The 21,247-nt window shown below is 45.2% G+C and overlaps 1 protein-coding gene across 1 annotated transcript in view; it reads right to left on the bottom strand.

The window, feature by feature from the left end:
* LOC129823294 (1-phosphatidylinositol 4,5-bisphosphate phosphodiesterase delta-1-like) overlaps positions 1-21,247 on the bottom strand; it is an 81,050-nt gene that overhangs the window by 27,247 nt on the left and 32,556 nt on the right. The window contains exons 3-6 of the mRNA XM_055882228.1: positions 3,271-3,499; positions 2,972-3,101; positions 2,129-2,357; positions 933-1,134 (exon numbers count right to left, since the gene is read on the bottom strand). Of these exons, the coding sequence (XP_055738203.1) occupies positions 933-1,134; positions 2,129-2,357; positions 2,972-3,101; positions 3,271-3,499 (790 nt within the window). The remainder of the gene's footprint in view (positions 1-932; positions 1,135-2,128; positions 2,358-2,971; positions 3,102-3,270; positions 3,500-21,247) is intronic.

Genomic DNA, 21,247 nt, shown 5'->3' on the forward strand with positions numbered 1-21,247 from the left:
GGATTTAGGGTTGTACCTGGTAGGTTCCTTGATGATTTGTTGAGATTGAGGGCATCTAGCTTAGATTGTAGGACGACCGGGGTTTTAAGCATGTCTCAGTTTAGGTCACCTAACGGAAATCAATTCACATATGGTGTCCAGAGCACAGCTGGGAGCTGAGGGGGGTCTATAACAGGCGGCAACGGTGAGAGACTTATTTCTGGAAAGGTGGATTTTAAAAGTAGAAGCTGGAATTGTTTGGACCTGGATAGTATGACCTGGATAGTATGACAGAACTCTGCAGGCTATCTCTACAGTAGATTGCAACTCTGCCCCTTTTGGCAGCTCTATCTTGTAAGCCTTAGTGCTGCTGGATAGTAAGGTATGGCTAGTTTAGATTAGAGGTTGTAAAGTATGATTAGTTTAGATTAGAGGTAGTAATTTATGGTTAGTTTAGATTAGAAATTGTAATGTATGGTTAGTTTAGATTAGAGGTAGTAAGGTTAGTTTAGATTAGAGGTAGTAAGGTATGGTTAGTTTAGATTAGAGGTTGTAAGGTATGGTTAGTTTAGATTAGAGGTAGTAATGTATGGTTAGTTTAGATTAGAGGTTGTAAGGTATGGTTAGTTTAGATTAGAGGTAGTAAGGTATGGTTGGTTTAGATTAGCGGTAGTAATGTATGATTAGTTTAGATTAGCGGTAGTAATGTATGATTAGTTTAGATTAGAGGTTGTAAGGTATGGTTAGTTTAGATTAGAGGTTGTAAGGTATGGTTAGTTTAGATTAGAGGTTGTAAGGTATGGTTAGTTTAGTTTAGAGTTTGTAATGTATGGTTCGTTTAGATTAGATGCTGTAATTTATGGTTAGTTTATATTACAATTTGTAAGGTATGGTTAGTTTAGATAAAAAATGGTAATGTATGTTTAGTTTAGATTAGAGGTTGTCATGGTTACTTGATATAGGCCTCTGTGCTGCTGGGGCCTTTGAGCTGGTCTTCCATCAGGTAGGTGTTGTGGGAGGAGCTGATGAAGTAGTGGTTGATTGGCTGGCTCATATCCTGGAACACCTTCTTGTGGGCGGGGTTGAAGATAGACCCCTCCTCCTGTTGCATGTACATCAGGAAGCCATCTTTGGTCATGTGATTCATATGCTTTGCTGGAGGAGGGAACGGGGGGGGGGGGGGGGGGGGCTAAATGAATTAGGGGATTGGGGATAGAGTGGCCGTGTGGAATAGGCCTACCAGATATATATAATTTAGTTTATAAAGGAAAAGTGCTACAGAAATATTAAAGGTTGAACTATTTTGGCACATTCCTAGAACACCATAAAACGGTATTTTGTCATCCCATACATTTACATTACATTTAAGTCATTTACCAGACGCTCTTATCCAGAGCGACTTACAAATTGGTGCATTCACCTAATGACATCCAACTGCATCCTTAAGTATATGCTTCCTTATACAGTGACTTCATGTTTGTGTGAACTGAGCAGCTCTCACCTGAGTCCTCCAGCTCATATTGAGTCAGTGCCAGAGCAGCTCTAGCCTGAGTCATCCAGCTCATATTGAGTCAGTGCCAGAGCAGCTCTAACCTGAGTCATCCAGCTCATATTGAGTCAGTACCAGAGCAGCTCTAACCTGAGTCATCCAGCTCATATTGAGTCAGTGCCAGAGCAGCTCTCACCTGAGTCATCCAGCTCATATTGAGTCAGTACCAGAGCAGCTCTAACCTGAGTCATCCAGCTCATATTGAGTCAGTACCAGAGCAGCTCTAACCTGAGTCATCCAGCTTATATTGAGTCAGTACCAGAGCAGCTCTCACCTGAGTCATCCAGCTCATATTGAGTCAGTACCAGAGCAGCTCTCACCTGAGTCATCCAGCTCATATTGAGTCAGTACCAGAGCAGCTCTAACCTGAGTCATCCAGCTCATATTGAGTCAGTACCAGAGCAGCTCTAACCTGAGTCATCCAGCTCATATTGAGTCAGTACCAGAGTATTTAATCACCCCCAACTTCCAATTGTCTCATTCATCCCTCTCCTCTCCCATGTAACTATTCCTCAGGTTGTTGCTGTAAATGAGAATGTGTTCTCAGTCAACTTACCTGGTAAAATAATGGTTAAATAAAAACAACAGAGCATCTCTCACCTGAGTCGTCCAGCTCGTATTTCTCTATGAGTCTTAAAGCGTCCTCCAAGGTGGCCACCTCACGCTGCTCATTCAGCAGGAAGTTGAGCAGGTCATCGGCGCTCATCTGCCCCCCCGTGGTGGCGTGCTTCTTGTAGATCACATCGATCTCCTCCCGGTGAGTCAACAGGTCATAGAAGTGTTTGATTTCAGCACCCTCCAGGGTGCCAGAGTTTGATGTGTCACATTTCTACAGGACAAGATCATTTACAAAACAGTACTTTACTACATTGACTTCCTCCTCAGATGACATGAAATGCTTTGAGACCTGGCAGAACCTTAATATGAAACTGATATGCATACAGGAACATGAAAGAACTGCATTAATTAAGAACTATCATGCCTCTACAGTTGTAATCTTCTTTAACAACCTCATTGTTACTCATTAACAACCTCATTGTTACTCATTAACAACATCATTGTTACTCATTAACAACCTCATTGTAAGTCATTAACAACCTCATTGGTAGTCATTAACAACCTCATTGGTAGTAATTAACAACCTCATTGGTAGTCATTAACAACCTCATTGGTAGTCATTAACAACCTCATTGGTAGTCATTAACAACCTCATTGGTAGTCATTAACAACCTCATTGGTAGTCATTAACAACCTCATTGGTAGTCATTAACAACCTCATTGTTACTCATTAACAACCTCATTGTTACTCATTAACAACCTCATTGTTACTCATTAACAACCTCATTGTTACTCATTAACAACCTCATTGTAAGTCTTTAACAACCTCATTGGTAGTCATTAACAACCTCATTGTAAGTCAATGACCAACAGATATCCACTCACTGTAAACAGCAATTTAGCGTAGGCGTCGTCCACCTCGATGTTGATCTGTCGGAGGAAGTGTTTCAGCTCCTTCAGAGTCATCATGTTGTCATTGTTCTTGTCTGCTTTCCTCATACAGTTGAAGATCCAGCTTTAACACCTCCAGATGGAAGGATCAAACACTGAACAGAGATTAACCTTTGACCTAAGCACATTATAGATGGGAATACACTTTACTGCATAGGCTGAACCAATAGTTTCAGATGTGTTACTCTATCTAAACAACGGTTTTAGTTGTGAATTTCAACGAAAGAGGATACTGCTCACTCGTCTGCTGGCGGTTGAGTTTCTTCATGTTAGAGAGGATCTTCTCCAGACCGTTGACCCACTGCCTAGCCTCCTCCACCGAGGTCGCCACCAGGTCCAGGTTCCTCCTGCGGCCCTTAAAGAAGATGGAGAAACAGAGGTCCTCCACGTGGGCCTCTGTGTGCTTCTGAAGACCCTCCGACTGACGGCCTTTACGCACAGAGTCTACGTCGTCAATGGAAACTGAAAGGGGAGACAAGAGGGGGAAGAGAGGGCAGAGAGGGGGAAGAGAGGGCAGAGAGAGAGAAGAGAGGGGGAAGAGAGAGAAGAGAGGGGGAAGAGAGGGTAGAGAGGGGGAAGAGAGGGCAGAGAGGGGGAAGAGGGGGAAGAGAGAGAAGAGAGGGGGAAGAGAGGGGGAAGAGGGGGAAGAGAGAGAAGAGAGGGGGAAGAGAGGGTAGAGAGGGGGAAGAGAGGGCAGAGAGGGGGAAGAGGGGGAAGAGAGAGAAGAGAGGGGGAAGAGAGGGTAGAGAGGGGGAAGAGAGGAGGTAGAGAGGGAAGAGCGGGTGAAGAGAGAGAGAAGAGAGGGGGAAAAGAGGGGGAAAAGAGGGCAGAGAGGGGGAAGAGGGGGAAGAGGGGGAAGAGAGGGGGCAGAGGGGGGGGCAGAGGGGGCGCAGAGGGGGGGGGCAGAGGGGGGGGCAGAGGGGGGGAAAAGAGAGGGCAGAGAGGGGGCAGAGAGGGGGAAAAGAGAGGGAAGAGAGGGCAGAGGGGGGGCAGAGTGGGGGCAGAGGGGGGGCAGAGAGGGGGCAGAGAGGGCAGAGAGGGCAGAGAGGGAAGAGGGGGCAGAGAGGGGGCAGAGAGGGGGCAGAGGGGGCAGAGAGGGGGAAAAGAGGGGGAAAAGAGGGGGGGCAGAGAGGGCAGAGAGGGGGGGAAAAGAGGGCAGAGAGGGGGCAGAGAGGGGGCAGAGGGGGCAGAGGGAGCAGAGGGGGAAGAGGGGGCAGAGGGAGCAGAGAGGGCAGAGGGAGCAGAGGGGGCAGAGGGGGAAAAGAGAGGGCAAAGAGGGCAGAGAGGGGGCAGAGAGGGGGCAGGGGGGGAAGAGAGGGGGAAGAGAGGGGGCAGAGGGGGCAGAGAGAGGGGGCAGAGAGAGGGGGGAGAGAGGGAAGAGAGGGGGAAGAGAGGGGGAAGAGGGGGCGATAAGAGGGGGAAGAGGGGGCGATAAGAGGGGGAAAAGAGGGGGAAAAGAGGGCAGAGAGGGGGCAGAGAGGGGGCAGAGAGGGCAGGGGGGGAAGAGAGGGGGAAGAGAGGGGGCAGAGGGGGCAGAGAGAGGGGGCAGAGAGAGGGGGAAGAGGGGGCAGAGGGGGGGAAAAGAGGGGGCAGAGAGGGGGAAGAGAGGGCAGAGAGGGAAGAGAGGGGGCGGAGGGGGGGAGGAGAGGGGGAAGAGAGGGGGAAGAGAGGGGGAAGAGGGGGAGTACATATTATTTTTTATTTAGCAGACAATCTGATCCAGTGCCACTCACAGGAGCAATTATGGTTAAGTGCCTTGCTCAAGGGCACATCGGCAGATGTTTCACCTTGACGGCTCGGGGATTCAAACCTTTTGGACCAATGCTCTAACCGCTAGGCTACCTGAGATTTGATAGTTCCTTAATTAAAACCAAAGAGCCTCAAGGTCCAGGCTAGAGAAACCGTGTGATGACATGGATGTCACCAGAGCCTGTACCAATCATGTCTTTATCACATCTACCCCAGACAGAAACATATAGGAGAGGGTGGGTTTGATAGGACAGGGTGAGAGAGGAGGGTAGGCAGGGTGTACCAGGCCCTCTTTCACCCATCTATCTACAGGAAAACACTGTGTCTCAATGTGACGGTGGACATCTAAGGCTTTCTGCCACTCACAGGACCCAACAGTGCAAAAGATAAAAACTCACACAAACCTACAACAGATAAAAACATGTCTGTCTATCTAGTGCGCCCATGCCCCCTATCTAGTGCGCCCATGCCCCCTATCTAGTGCCCCCATGCCCCCTATCTAGTGCCCCCATGCCCCCTATCTAGTGCCCCCATGCCCCCTATCTAGTGCCCCCATGCCCCCTATCTAGTGCCCCCATGCCCCCTATCTAGTGCGCCCATGCCCCCTATCTAGTGCCCCCATGCCCCCTATCTAGTGCCCCCATGCCCCCTATCTAGTGCCCCCATGCCCCCTATCTAGTGCGCCCATGCCCCCTATCTAGTGCCCCCATGCCCCCTATCTAGTGCCCCCATGCCCCCTATCTAGTGCCCCCATGCCCCCTATCTAGTGCCCCCATGCCCCCTATCTAGTGCCCCCATGCCCCCTATCTAGTGCCCCCATGCCCCCTATCTAGTGCCCCCATGCCCCCTATCTAGTGCCCCCATGCCCCCTATCTAGTGCGCCCATGCCCCCTATCTATCTACACCCTTCCTTCCTTAATGGTCTATAGTTTATGTGAGAAGCAGCTCCTTCCTACGCACCCTGACAGACCTAGTCCCTGGTGTCTACCGTACTCTACACTATCCGACTGTTGTTTACTAAATACTTGATTTGGCCAACAAGACACATTCCATGGATTTTTTGGGTTTGGGTAATACTGTGGTTAACAGCACATTTCCAAGCCAACGGGAACTCACTTGACTTGCCTTGCTGCACAGTTGAAGTCTCTGAGGTTGAACTCTGAATAGGCACAGTGTGACTTCATGTGGAGTTTACATGGTGTTTTCACTCTGTCACAACATGACATAGTAAGGAGACCAGCCCCAGTATGTAGTGTAGTTTACATGGTGTGTTTCACTCTGTCACAACATGACATAGTAAGGGGACGAGGCCCAGTATGTAGTGTAGTTTACATGGTGTGTTTCACTCTGTCACAACATGACATAGTAAGGGGACGAGGCCCAGTATGTAGTGTAGTTTACATGGTGTGTTTCACTCTGTCACAACATGACATAGTAAGGAGACCAGCCCCAGTATGTAGTGTAGTTTACATGGTGTGTTTCACTCTGTCACAACATGACATAGTAAGGAGACCAGCCCCAGTATGTAGTGTAGTTTACATGGTGTGTTTCATTCTGTCACAACATGACATAGTAAGGAGACCAGCCCCAGTATGTAGTGTAGTTTACATGGTGTGTTTCACTCTGTCACAACATGACATAGTAAGGAGACCAGCCCCAGTATGTAGTGTAGTTTACATGGTGTGTTTTCACTCTGTCACAACATGACATAGTACGGGGACCAGCCCCAGTATGTAGTGTAGTTTACATGGTGTGTTTCATTCTGTCACAACATGACATAGTAAGGGGACCAGCCCCAGTATGTAGTGTAGTTTACATGGTGTTTCACTCTGTCACAACATGACATGAAATAGAGAAACATAATGGGGATGTATTCCAGTCTATAGAGAAACATAATGGGGATGTATTCAAGTCTATAGAGAAACATAATGGGGATGTATTCCAGTCTATAGAGAAACATAATGGGGATGTATTCCAGTCTATAGAGAAACATAATGGGGATGTATTCCAGTCTATAGAGAAACATAATGGGGATGTATTCCAGTCTATAGAGAAACATAATGGGGATGTATTCCAGTCTATAGAGAAACATAATGGGGATGTATTCCAGTCTATAGAGAAACATAATGGGGATGTATTCCAATCTATAGAGACACATAATGGGGATGTATTCCAGTCTATAGAGAAACATAATGGGGATGTATTCCAGTCTATAGAGAAACATAATGGAGATGTATTCCAGTCTATAGAGAAACATAATGGGGATGTATTCCAGTCTATAGAGAAACATAATGGGGATGTATTCCAGTCTATAGAGAAACATAATGGGGATGTATTCCAGTCTATAGAGAAACATAATGGGGATGTATTCCAGTCTATAGAGAAACATAATGGGGATGTATTCCAGTCTATAGAGAAACATAATGGAGATGTATTCCAGTCTATAGAGAAACATAATGGGGATGTATTCCAGTCTATAGAGAAACATAATGGGGATGTATTCCAGTCTATAGAGAAACATAATGGGGATGTATTCCAGTCTATAGAGAAACATAATGGGGATGTATTCCAGTCTATAGAGAAACATAATGGGGATGTATTCCAGTCTATAGAGAAACATAATGGGGATGTATTCCAGTCTATAGAGAAACATAATGGGGATGTATTCCAGTCTATAGGGAAACATAATGGGGATGTATTCCAGTCTATAGAGAAACATAATGGGGATGTATTCCAGTCTATAGAGAAACATAATGGGGATGTATTCCAGTCTATAGAGAAACATAATGGGGATGTATTCCAGTCTATAGAGAAACATAATGGGAATGTATTCCAGTCTATAGAGAAACATCATGGGGATGTATTCCAGTCTATAGAGAAACATAATGGGGATGTATTCCAGTCTATAGAGAAACATAATGGGGATGTATTCCAGTCTGGAGGGAAACATAATGGGGATGTATTCCAGTCTATAGAGAAACATAATGGGGATGTATTCCAGTCTATAGAGAAACATAATGGGGATGTATTCCAGTCTATAGAGAAACATAATGGGGATGTATTCCAGTCTATAGAGAAACATAATGGGAATGTATTCCAGTCTATAGAGAAACATCATGGGGATGTATTCCAGTCTATAGAGAAACATAATGGGGATGTATTCCAGTCTATAGAGAAACATAATGGGGATGTATTCCAGTCTATAGAGAAACATAATGGGGATGTATTCCAGTCTATAGAGAAACATAATGGGGATGTATTCCAGTCTACAGAGAAACATAATGGGGATGTATTCCAGTCTATAGAGAAACATAATGGGGATGTATTCCAGTCTGGAGGGAAACATAATGGGGATGTATTCCAGTCTATAGAGAAACATAATGGAGATGTATTCCAGTCTATAGAGAAACATAATGGGGATGTATTCCAGTCTATAGAGAAACATAATGGGGATGTATTCCAGTCTATAGAGAAACATAATGGGGATGTATTCCAGTCTATAGGGAAACATAATGGGGATGTATTCCAGTCTATAGAGAAACATAATGGGGATGTATTCCAGTCTATAGGGAAACATAATGGGGATGTATTCCAGTCTGGAGGGAAACATAATGGGGATGTATTCCAGTCTATAGAGAAACATAATGGGGATGTATTCCAGTCTATAGAGAAACATAATGGGGATGTATTCCAATCTATAGAGAAACATAATGGGGATGTATTCCAGTCTATAGAGAAACATAATGGGGATGTATTCCAGTCCATAGAGAAACATAATGGGGATGTATTCCAGTCTACAGAGAAACATAATGGGGATGTATTCCAGTCTATAGAGAAACATAATGGGGATGTGTTCCAGTCTATAGAGAAACATAATGGGGATGTATTCCAGTCTATAGGGAAACATAATGGGGATGTATTCCAGTCTATAGAGAAACATAATGGGGATGTATTCCAGTCTATAGAGAAACATAATGGGGATGTATTCCAGTCTACAGAGAAACATAATGGGGATGTATTCCAGTCTATAGAGAAACATAATGGGGATGTATTCCAGTCTATAGAGAAACATAATGGGGATGTATTCCAGTCTATAGAGAAACATAATGGGGATGTATTCCAGTCTATAGAGAAACATAATGGGGATGTATTCCAGTCTATAGAGAAACATAATGGGGATGTATTCCAGTCTATAGAGAAACATAATGGGGATGTATTCCAGTCTATAGAGAAACATAATGGGGATGTATTCCAGTCTATAGAGAAACATAATGGGGATGTATTCCAGTCTATAGAGAAACATAATGGGAATGTATTCCAGTCTATAGCGAAACATAATGGGGATGTATTCCAGTCTGTAGAGAAACATAATGGGGATGTACTCCAGTCTATAGAGAAACATAATGGGGATGTATTCCAGTCTATAGAGAAACATAATGGGGATGTATTCCAGTCTATAGAGAAACATAATGGGGATGTATTCCAGTCTATAGAGAAACATAATGGGGATGTATTCCAGTCTATAGAGAAACATAATGGGGATGTATTCCAGTATATAGAGAACCATAATGGGGATGTATTCCAATCTATAGAGAAACATAATGGGGATGTATTCCAGTCTATAGAGAAACATAATGGCGATGTATTCCAGTCCATAGAGAAACATAATGGGGATGTATTCCAGTCTATAGAGAAACATAATGGGGATGTATTCCAGTCTATAGAGAAACATAATGGGGATGTATTCCAGTCTATAGAGAAACATAATGGGGATGTATTCCAGTCTATAGAGAAACATAATGGGGATGTATTCCAGTCTATAGAGAAACATAATGGGGATGTATTCCAGTCTATAGAGAAACATAATGGGGATGTATTCCAGTCTATAGAGAAACATAATGGGGATGTATTCCAGTCTGGAGGGAAACATAATGGGGATGTATTCCAGTCTATAGAGAAACATAATGGGGATGTATTCCAGTCTATAGAGAAACATAATGGGGATGTATTCCAGTCTATAGAGAAACATAATGGGGATGTATTCCAGTCTATAGAGAAACATAATGGGGATGTATTCCAGTCTATAGAGAAACATAATGGGGATGTATTCCAGTCTATAGGGAAACATAATGGGGATGTATTCCAGTCTATAGAGAAACATAATGGGGATGTATTCCAGTCTATAGGGAAACATAATGGGGATGTATTCCAGTCTGGAGGGAAACATAATGGGGATGTATTCCAGTCTATAGAGAAACATAATGGGGATGTATTCCAGTCTATAGAGAAACATAATGGGGATGTATTCCAATCTATAGAGAAACATAATGGGGATGTATTCCAGTCTATAGAGAAACATAATGGGGATGTATTCCAGTCCATAGAGAAACATAATGGGGATGTATTCCAGTCTACAGAGAAACATAATGGGGATGTATTCCAGTCTATAGAGAAACATAATGGGGATGTGTTCCAGTCTATAGAGAAACATAATGGGGATGTATTCCAGTCTATAGGGAAACATAATGGGGATGTATTCCAGTCTGGAGGGAAACATAATGGGGATGTATTCCAGTCTATAGAGAAACATAATGGGGATGTATTCCAGTCTATAGAGAAACATAATGGGGATGTATTCCAGTCTATAGAGAAACATAATGGGGATGTATTCCAGTCTACAGAGAAACATAATGGGGATGTATTCCAGTCTATAGAGAAACATAATGGGGATGTATTCCAGTCTATAGAGAAACATAATGGGGATGTATTCCAGTCTATAGAGAAACATAATGGGGATGTATTCCAGTCTATAGAGAAACATAATGGGGATGTATTCCAGTCTATAGAGAAACATAATGGGGATGTATTCCAGTCTATAGAGAAACATAATGGGGATGTATTCCAGTCTATAGAGAAACATAATGGGGATGTATTCCAGTCTGGAGGGAAACATAATGGGGATGTATTCCAGTCTATAGAGAAACATAATGGGGATGTATTCCAGTCTATAGAGAAACATAATGGGGATGTATTCCAGTCTATAGAGAAACATAATGGGGATGTATTCCAGTCTATAGAGAAACATAATGGGGATGTATTCCAGTCTATAGAGAAACATAATGGGGATGTATTCCAGTCTATAGGGAAACATAATGGGGATGTATTCCAGTCTATAGAGAAACATAATGGGGATGTATTCCAGTCTATAGGGAAACATAATGGGGATGTATTCCAGTCTGGAGGGAAACATAATGGGGATGTATTCCAGTCTATAGAGAAACATAATGGGGATGTATTCCAGTCTATAGAGAAACATAATGGGGATGTATTCCAATCTATAGAGAAACATAATGGGGATGTATTCCAGTCTATAGAGAAACATAATGGGGATGTATTCCAGTCCATAGAGAAACATAATGGGGATGTATTCCAGTCTACAGAGAAACATAATGGGGATGTATTCCAGTCTATAGAGAAACATAATGGGGATGTGTTCCAGTCTATAGAGAAACATAATGGGGATGTATTCCAGTCTATAGGGAAACATAATGGGGATGTATTCCAGTCTGGAGGGAAACATAATGGGGATGTATTCCAGTCTATAGAGAAACATAATGGGGATGTATTCCAGTCTATAGAGAAACATAATGGGGATGTATTCCAGTCTATAGAGAAACATAATGGGGATGTATTCCAGTCTACAGAGAAACATAATGGGGATGTATTCCAGTCTATAGAGAAACATAATGGGGATGTATTCCAGTCTACAGAGAAACATAATGGGGATGTATTCCAGTCTATAGAGAAACATAATGGGGATGTATTCCAGTCTATAGAGAAACATAATGGGGATGTATTCCAGTCTATAGAGAAACATAATGGGGATGTATTCCAGTCTATAGAGAAACATAATGGGGATGTATTCCAGTCTATAGAGAAACATAATGGGAATGTATTCCAGTCTATAGAGAAACATAATGGGGATGTATTCCAGTCTATAGAGAAACATAATGGGGATGTATTCCAGTCTATAGAGAAACATAATGGGGATGTATTCCAGTCTATAGAGAAACATAATGGGGATGTATTCCAGTCTATAGAGAAACATAATGGGGATGTATTCCAGTCTATAGAGAAACATAATGGGGATGTATTCCAGTCTATAGAGAAACATAATGGGGATGTATTCCAGTCTACAGAGAAACATAATGGGGATGTATTCCAGTCTATAGAGAAACATAATGGGGATGTATTCCAGTCTATAGAGAAACATAATGGGGATGTATTCCAGTCTATAGAGAAACATAATGGGGATGTATTCCAGTCTATAGAGAAACATAATGGGGATGTATTCCAGTCTATAGAGAAACATAATGGGGATGTATTCCAGTCTATAGAGAAACATAATGGGAATGTATTCCAGTCTATAGAGAAACATAATGGGGATGTATTCCAGTCTATAGAGAAACATAATGGGGATGTATTCCAGTCTATAGAGAAACATAATGGGGATGTATTCCAGTCTATAGAGAAACATAATGGGGATGTATTCCAGTCTATAGAGAAACATAATGGGGATGTATTCCAGTCTATAGAGAAACATAATGGGGATGTATTCCAGTCTGGAGGGAAACATAATGGGGATATATTCCAGTCTATAGAGAAACATAATGGGGATGTATTCCAGTCTATAGAGAAACATAATGGGGATGTATTCCAGTCTGTAGAGAAACATAATGGGGATGTATTCCAGTCTATAGAGAAACATAATGGGGATGTATTCCAGTCTATAGAGAAACATAATGGGGATGTATTCCAGTCTATAGAGAAACATAATGGGGATGTATTCCAGTCTATAGAGAAACATAATGGGGATGTATTCCAGTCTATAGAGAAACATAATGGGGATGTATTCCAGTATATAGAGAAACATAATGGGGATGTATTCCAGTCTATAGAGAAACATAATGGGGATGTATTCCAGTCTATATAGAAACATAATGGGGATGTATTCCAGTCCATAGAAACATAATGGGGATGTATTCCAGTCTATAGAGAAACATAATGGGGATGTATTCCAGTCTATAGAGAAACATAATGGGGATGTATTCCAGTCTGGAGGGAAACATAATGGGGATGTATTCCAGTCTATAGAGAAACATAATGGGGATGTATTCCAATCTATAGAGAAACATAATGGGGATGTATTCCAGTCTATAAAGAAACATAATGGGGATGTATTCCAGTCTATAGAGAAACATAATGGGGATGTATTCCAGTCTATAGAGAAACATAATGGGGATGTATTCCAGTCTATAGAGAAACATAATGGGGATGTATTCCAGTCTATAGAGAAACATAATGGGGATGTATTCCAGTCTATAGAGAAACATAATGGGGATGTATTCCAGTCTATAGAGAAACATAATGGGAATGTATTCCAGTCTATAGAGAAACATAATGTGGATGTATTCCAGTCTATAGAGAAACATAATGGGGATGTATTCCAGTCTATAGAGAAACATAATGGGGATGTATTCCAGTCTTTAGAGAAACATAATGGGAATGTATTCCAGTCTATAGAGAAACATAATGGGGATGTATTCCAGTCTATAGAGAAACATAATGGGGATGTATTCCAGTCTATAGAGAAACATAATGGGGATGTATTCCAGTCTATAGAGAAACATAATGGGGATGTATTCCAGTCTATAGAGAAACATAATGGAGATGTATTCCAGTCTATAGAGAAACATAATGGGGATGTATTCCAGTCTATAGAGAAACATAATGGGGATGTATTCCAGTCTATAGAGAAACATAATGGGGATGTATTCCAATCCATAGAGAAACATAATGGAGATGTATTCCAGTGTATAGAGAAACATAATGGGGATGTATTCCAGTCTATAGAGAAACATAATGGGGATGTATTCCAGTCTATAGAGAAACATAATGGGGATGTATTCCAGTCTATAGAGAAACATAATGGGGATGTATTCCAGTCTATAGAGAAACATAATGGGGATGTATTCCAGTCTATAGAGAAACATAATGGGGATGTATTCCAGTCTATAGAGAAACATAATGGGGATGTATTCCAGTCTATAGAGAAACATAATGGGGATGTATTCCAGTCTATAGAGAAACATAATGGGGATGTATTCCAGTCTATAGAGAAACATAATGGGGATGTATTCCAGTCTATAGAGAAACATAATGGGGATGTATTCCAGTCTATAGAGAAACATAATGGGGATGTATTCCAGTCTATAGAGAAACATAATGGGGATGTATTCCAGTCTATAGAGAAACATAATGGAGATGTATTCCAGTCTATAGAGAAACATAATGGGGATGTATTCCAGTCTATAGAGAAACATAATGGGGATGTATTCCAGTCTATAGAGAAACATAATGGGGATGTATTCCAGTCTATAGAGAAACATAATGGGGATGTATTCCAGTCTATAGAGAAACATAATGGGAATGTATTCCAATCGACTTTTTTATGCTTTAATTTGCATGCTGAGAATGTGGTGTTTTAAATGCTGTAAAACTTAAATATAATATTTTCAAAATGTTCTTGAAATGTGCTTAGGATCTCCAAGACAAGGTAAAATGCATGATGCGTGAACGTCAATGGTGTATTGTGTTAAACCTTAAAATAAATATGCTACGAACGTCATATAAACAGACTTATTTCATTCTTACAGCTATAATTGGATATCCTGTGCAACCTAACTTAAACATTGTATGAATGTCATCACAACTGACTATATTTTTTGTTTTGTTTTTTGGGAACCTATTTTGTAATTAGCCACTCTGTTCTCACAACCTAATGACATGTTCTGGGAACCTTTATAGAACAGATTAAATGTGTTCTGGGAACACATCTCTTGTCATGTCCCCACAATGTTCCCACAACCTAATGAAACATTCTGGGAACCTTTATAGAACAGATTAAATATGTTCTGGGAATGTTCTAGTAACATCAGATTAATGTTTTTTTTGCACCTGTGGTGGAAATTCTACCTTTATCTAATAATGAGAAGAGGCATAGTCAATAATCAATCAAGGTATTAATTTATTAGAAACGTATTATAATAAGGAGGGGACATCACCCACGCAGGTGAAATGAAGTGAGAGCCTCCTGTACAAAGAGTACGTAGGCCTTATATAGTCTAGCTATCTTATGCAAACACATGATCTTATGTATGTGTGTGTGTGTGTGTGTGTGTGTGTGTGTGTGTGTGTGTGTGTGTGTGTGTGTGTGTGTGTGTGTGTGTGTGTGTGTGTGTGTGTGTGTGTGTGTGTGTGTGTGTGTGTGTGTGTGTACAGAAGGAGAGACAAAACTGGGTTACGGGGTACAGACTATAATGAAAAGGTTGTCTCAGTCTGTTGCAACGGAGTGAGGACAATAGGTGCCAAAGTGACAGGAAGTCACTCCAGACATACTTCCTCTAACAGTAGCTCAACGGTTCCCCCAAGCACCTTTCACTAAATGACTAAAATGTCAATCTAATCATCCACACAACTGGACAGTTTTTGGGTTTCGAGAGCAAATCTTTAGTGATGTACCGACAATATTCCCACCAGACTGTTTCCACAACCAAATGTTACAGTCCCTTATGTCTCGCTGGAAGGAGATCCTCGCCCACAGATCATCTACTTTATTATCCCAGGGACTGAACATTAGTGAGTAATACACTCAGAAACGGTGGATGGTATGTACACCACCTGAGTCTAAATAGGGCCCCACTCCTTCCACCTCATCTCTGGCCTTTTGGTGCAGCTCAAGGGATGAAAAGAGTTGCCTCGAGAAGTTCAAACGAAGGACCCAGGTACCGCCGATCTAGTGTCCAATCAGCCTATCCATGTTGTAACTTTAATGTGTTACAGAGTTAATGTTTAAGTTAATTCCTTGAGCTGTATGTAAAGATATTTCTTTACAGTTATTTACATATGTAATTGTATTGGTTAGTATTGAATTACACTTTTGACTGCAAGTTCCAGAATGCCTTGCGTCAGGAAGTAGAGAGTGAACGCGCTAGTTAAGTGCAATTAACAGGTGATTAGTTTGGCTCCTTTGCGCTAGCAACTTGCTGGCATTGCTCTGTAGAATGTAAAGTTGTTAAATGTAACGTGATCAAGAATTATTACTAAAAGAAGCTTTCATATCAAACCCGACGTCCGGAGTCATTACTTTGAAGATAGTTATTCTACAATCCATAAAAGGTGTTTAAATGGACTATTCGTCAGAGTGCCTTGAATTTAATAAATCCTGCACATCCTAAAACATACACACACGCAGCCTACTGCATTTAGAGTGTTCATTTAGCGTGTTCATTTAGCGTGTTCATTTAGCGTGTTCATTTAGCGTGTTCATTTAGCGTGTTCATTTAGCGTGTTCATTTAGCGTGTTCATTTAGCGTGTTCATTTAGCGTGTTCATTTAGCGTGTTCATTTAGCTTCTTCATTTAGCGTGTTCATTTAGCGTGTTCATTGAGCGTGTTCATTTAGCGTGTTCATTTAGCGTGTTTATTTAGCGTGTTCATTTAGCGTGTTCATTGAGCTTGTTCATTTAGCGTGTTCATTTAGCGTGTTCATTTAGCGTGTTCATTTAGCTTGTTCATTTAGCGTGTTCATTTAGCGTGTTCATTTAGCGTGTTCATTTAGCGTGTTCATTTAGCGTGTTCATTTAGCGTGTTCATTTAGCGTGTTCATTTAGCGTGTTCATTGAGCTTGTTCATTTAGCGTGTTCATTTAGCGTGTTCATTTAGCGTGTTCATTTAGCGTGTTCATTTAGCGTGTTCATTTAGCGTGTTCATTGAGCTTGTTCATTTAGCGTGTTCATTTAGCGTGTTCATTTAGCGTGTTCATTTAGCTTGTTCATTTAGCGTGTTCATTTAGCGTGTTCATTTAGCGTGTTCATTTAGCGTGTTCATTTAGCGTGTTCAGGCATCCCCATCTCCAGAGAGAGCCTCTCATCTGGTTACCAAAGACGTACTCCTCCGAATGTACTTCAATGATTCAGTCCTATAATGCAGTATCAACAGTAGGCTTAGGCTATACTTTTCTTATTGAGATCATGCCTCACACATACAATACAAATTAGTCTTTTTTTTTTAGGAGAAGTGCGATGTGTAAAGACATGTAGGCTAGGTTAGGATTGTTAACTGCCAACTCCAAACACAGGCTATTTGTAACGAGTACGCTGAGAGTCGGGAAGCAAGTTCAGGGAAGTGTTTTAATAAATAACTGAAACAATGAACACGAAACACAAACAAGCGCACCGACATGAAAGCAGAGTCAGAAACACCTGGGGAAGAAACCAAAGGGAGTGACATATACAGGGAAGATAATCAAGGAGGTGATGGAGTCCAGGTGAGTGCCCTAGCCACTGCCCTCGTCACTGCCCTCGTCACTGCCCTAGCCACTGCCCTCGTCACTGCCCTCATCACTGCCCTAGCCACTGCCCTCATCACTGCCCTCATCACTGCCCTCATCACTGCCCTCGCCACTGCCCTCATCACTGCCCTCGTCACTGCCCTCGTCACTGCCCTCGTCACTGCCCTCATCACTGCCCTCGCCACTGCCCTCACCACTGCCCTCGTCACTGCCCTCATCACTGCCCTAGCCACTGCCCTCGTCACTGCCCTCATCACTGCCCTCGCCACTGCCCTCGTCACTGCCCTCATCACTGCCCTAGCCACTGCCCTCATCACTGCCCTCATCACTGCCCTCGCCACTGCCCTCATCACTGCCCTAGCCACTGCCCTCGTCACTGCCCTCATCACTGCCCTAGCCACTGCCCTCGTCACTGCCCTCATCACTGCCCTAGCCACTGCCCTCGCCACTGCCCTCATCACTGCCCTAGCCACTGCCCTCGTCACTGCCCTCATCACTGCCCTCGCCACTGCCCTCGTCACTGCCCTCATCACTGCCCTAGCCACTGCCCTCGTCACTGCCCTCATCACTGCCCTAGCCACTGCCCTCGTCACTGCCACTCCCCTCATCACTGCCCTAGCCACTGCCCTCGTCACTGCCCTCATCCCTGCCCTAGCCACTGCCCTCGTCACTGCCCTCATCACTGCCCTAGCCACTGCCCTCATCACTGCCCTAGCCACTGCCCTCGTCACTGCCCTCATCACTGCCCTAGCCACTGCCCTCATCACTGCCCTAGCCACTGCCCTCGTCACTGCCCTCATCACTGCCCTAGCCACTGCCCTCGTCACTGCCCTCATCACTGCCCTAGCCACTGCCCTCATCACTGCCCTAGTCACTGCCCTCATCACTGCCCTCATCACTGCCCTCGCCACTGCCCTCGTCACTGCCCTCATCACTGCCCTAGCCACTGCCCTCGTCACTGCCCTCATCACTGCCCTCGCCACTGCCCTCGTCACTGCCCTCATCACTGCCCTCGCCACTGCCCTCGTCACTGCCCTCATCACTGCCCTAGCCACTGCCCTCGTCACTGCCCTCATCACTGCCCTAGCCACTGCCCTCGTCACTGCCACTCCCCTCATCACTGCCCTAGCCACTGCCCTCGTCACTGCCCTCATCCCTGCCCTAGCCACTGCCCTCGTCACTGCCCTCATCACTGCCCTAGCCACTGCCCTCGTCACTGCCCTCATCACTGCCCTCGCGCCTGCCCTCGTCACTGCCCTAGCCACTGCCCTCGCCACTGCCCTCATCACTGCCCTCATCACTGCCCTCGTCACTGCCCTAGCCACTGCCCTCGTCACTGCCCTCATCACTGCCCTCGCGCCTGCCCTCGTCACTGCCCTAGCCACTGCCCTCGCCACTGCCCTCATCACTGCCCTCATCACTGCCCTCATCACTGCCCTAGCCACTGCCCTCGTCACTGCCCTCATCACTGCCCTCGCGCCTGCCCTCGTCACTGCCCTAGCCACTGCCCTCGCCACTGCCCTCATCACTGCCCTCATCACTGCTCTCATCACTGCCCTAGCCACTGCCCTCGTCACTGCCCTCATCACTGCCCTCGCGCCTGCCCTCGTCACTGCCCTAGCCACTGCCCTCGCCACTGCCCTCATCACTGCCCTCATCACTGCCCTCATCACTGCCCTAGCCACTGCCCTCGTCACTGCCCTCGTCACTGCCCTAGCCACTGCCCTCGCCACTGCCCTCATCACTGCCCTCATCACTGCCCTCGTCACTGCCCTAGCCACTGCCCTCGCCACTGCCCTCATCACTGCCCTCATCACTGCCCTCATCACTGCCCTAGCCACTGCCCTCGTCACTGCCCTGGCCACTGCCCTCATCACTGCCCTCGCCACTGCTCTCGTCACTGCCCTAGCCACTGCTCTCGTCACTGCCCTAGCCACTGCCCTCGTCACTGCCCTTATCACTGCCCTAGCCACTGCCCTCATCACTGCCCTCATCACTGCCCTCGCCACTGCCCTAGCCACTGCCCTCGCCTCTGCCCTCGTCACTGCCCTCATCACTGCCCTAGCCACTGCCCTCATCACTGCCCTCATCACTGCCCTAGCCACTGCCCTCATCACTGCCCTCATCACTGCCCTAGCCACTGCCCTAGCCACTGCCCTCGCCTCTGCCCTCGTCACTGCCCTCATCACTGCCCTAGCCACTGCCCTCATCACTGCCCTCATCACTGCCCTAGCCACTGCCCTCATCACTGCCCTCATCACTGCCCTCGCCACTGCCCTCATCACTGCCCTCATCACTGCCCTAGCCACTGCCCTCATCACTGCCCTCATCACTGCCCTCGCCACTGCCCTCATCACTGCCCTAGCCACTGCCCTCGCCACTGCCCTCATCACTGCCCTCATCACTGCCCTCATCACTGCCCTAGCCACTGCCCTCGTCACTGCCCTCATCACTGCCCTCGCCACTGCCCTCATCACTGCCCTCATCACTGCCCTCGCCACTGCCCTCATCACTGCCCTCATCACTGCCCTCATCACTGCCCTCGCCACTGCCCTCATCACTGCCCTAGCCACTGCCCTAGCCACTGCCCTCATCACTGCCCTCGCCACTGCCCTCATCACTGCCCTCATCACTGCCCTAGCCACTGCCCTCATCACTGCCCTAGCCACTGCCAGCTATTACACTCATAATTCTGGTTGTGAAAATAGCTAGAATATTTCTGACACACCCCATGACCTCTTCCCATTCCACAGAGATCTGGGGAAACTTGGCTCATTCAAGACCACAGGAATGCAATACAAGTGCTGCACTCTTCCTTCAACAACAAAATGCCTCTGAAATCACTACTGTTCTGTTTCCTCTTCTGTCCCCATACTGTCCCATCAACATCATCCCTGCCCTTATAGCAGAGTTTCCCAAACTCTGTCTGCAGGACCCCAAGGGGTGCACGGTTTGGTTTTCGCCCTAGCACTACACTGCTGATTCAAATATGAATTCCAATAATGGGGCCCTCAGTATCAAGTTTGGGAAACGCTGCCTTATAGCATGCCCAGCCATCTCCAGCCCTACTCTAACCCATCTCCAACCCTACTCTAACCCATCTCCAGCCCTACTCTAACCCATCTCCAACCCTACTCTAACCCATCTCCAACCCTACTCTAACCCATCTCCAACCCTACTCTAACCCATCTCCAACCCTACTCTAACCCATCTCCAACCCTACTCTAACCCATCTCCAACCCTGCTCTAACACCTCTCCAGCCCTACTCTAACCCATCTCCAGCCCTGCTCTAACCCAGCACCAACCCTACTCTAACCCATCTCCAACCCTGCTCTAACCCATCTCCAACCCTGCTCTAACCCATCTCCAGCCCTACTCTAACCCATCTCCAACCCTACTCTAACCCATCTCTAACCCTACTCTAACCCATCTCCAGCCCTACTCTAACCCATCTCCAGCCCTACTCTAACCCATCTCCAGCCCTGCTCCAACCCTGCTCTAACCCATCTCCAACCCTACTCTAACCCATCTCCAACCCTGCTCTAACCCATCTCCAGCCCTACTCTAACCCATCTCCAGCCCTACTCTAACCCATCTCCAGCCCTGCTCCAACCCTGCTCTAACCCATCTCCAACCCTACTCTAACCCATCTCCAACCCTACTCTAACCCATCTCCAACCCTGCTCTAACCCATCTCCAACCCTACTCTAACCCATCTCCAACCCTACTCTAACCCATCTCCAACCCTGCTCTAACCCTGCTCTAACCCTACTCTAACCCATCTCCAACCCTACTCTAACCCATCTCCAGCCCTACTCTAACCCATCTCCATCCCTACTCTAACTCATCTCTAAACCATCTCCAACTCTACTCTAACCCATCTCCAACCCTACTCTAACCCATCTCCAACCCTACTCTAACCCATCTCCAGCCCTACTCTAACCCATCTCCAGCCCTACTCTAACCCATCTCCAGCCCTGCTCCAACCCTGCTCTAACCCATCTCCAACCCTGCTCTAACCCATCTCCAGCCCTACTCTAACCCATCTC

The sequence above is a fragment of the Salvelinus fontinalis genome, chromosome 25, assembly GCF_029448725.1.
Source record: "Salvelinus fontinalis isolate EN_2023a chromosome 25, ASM2944872v1, whole genome shotgun sequence".
NCBI lineage: Eukaryota > Metazoa > Chordata > Actinopteri > Salmoniformes > Salmonidae > Salvelinus > Salvelinus fontinalis.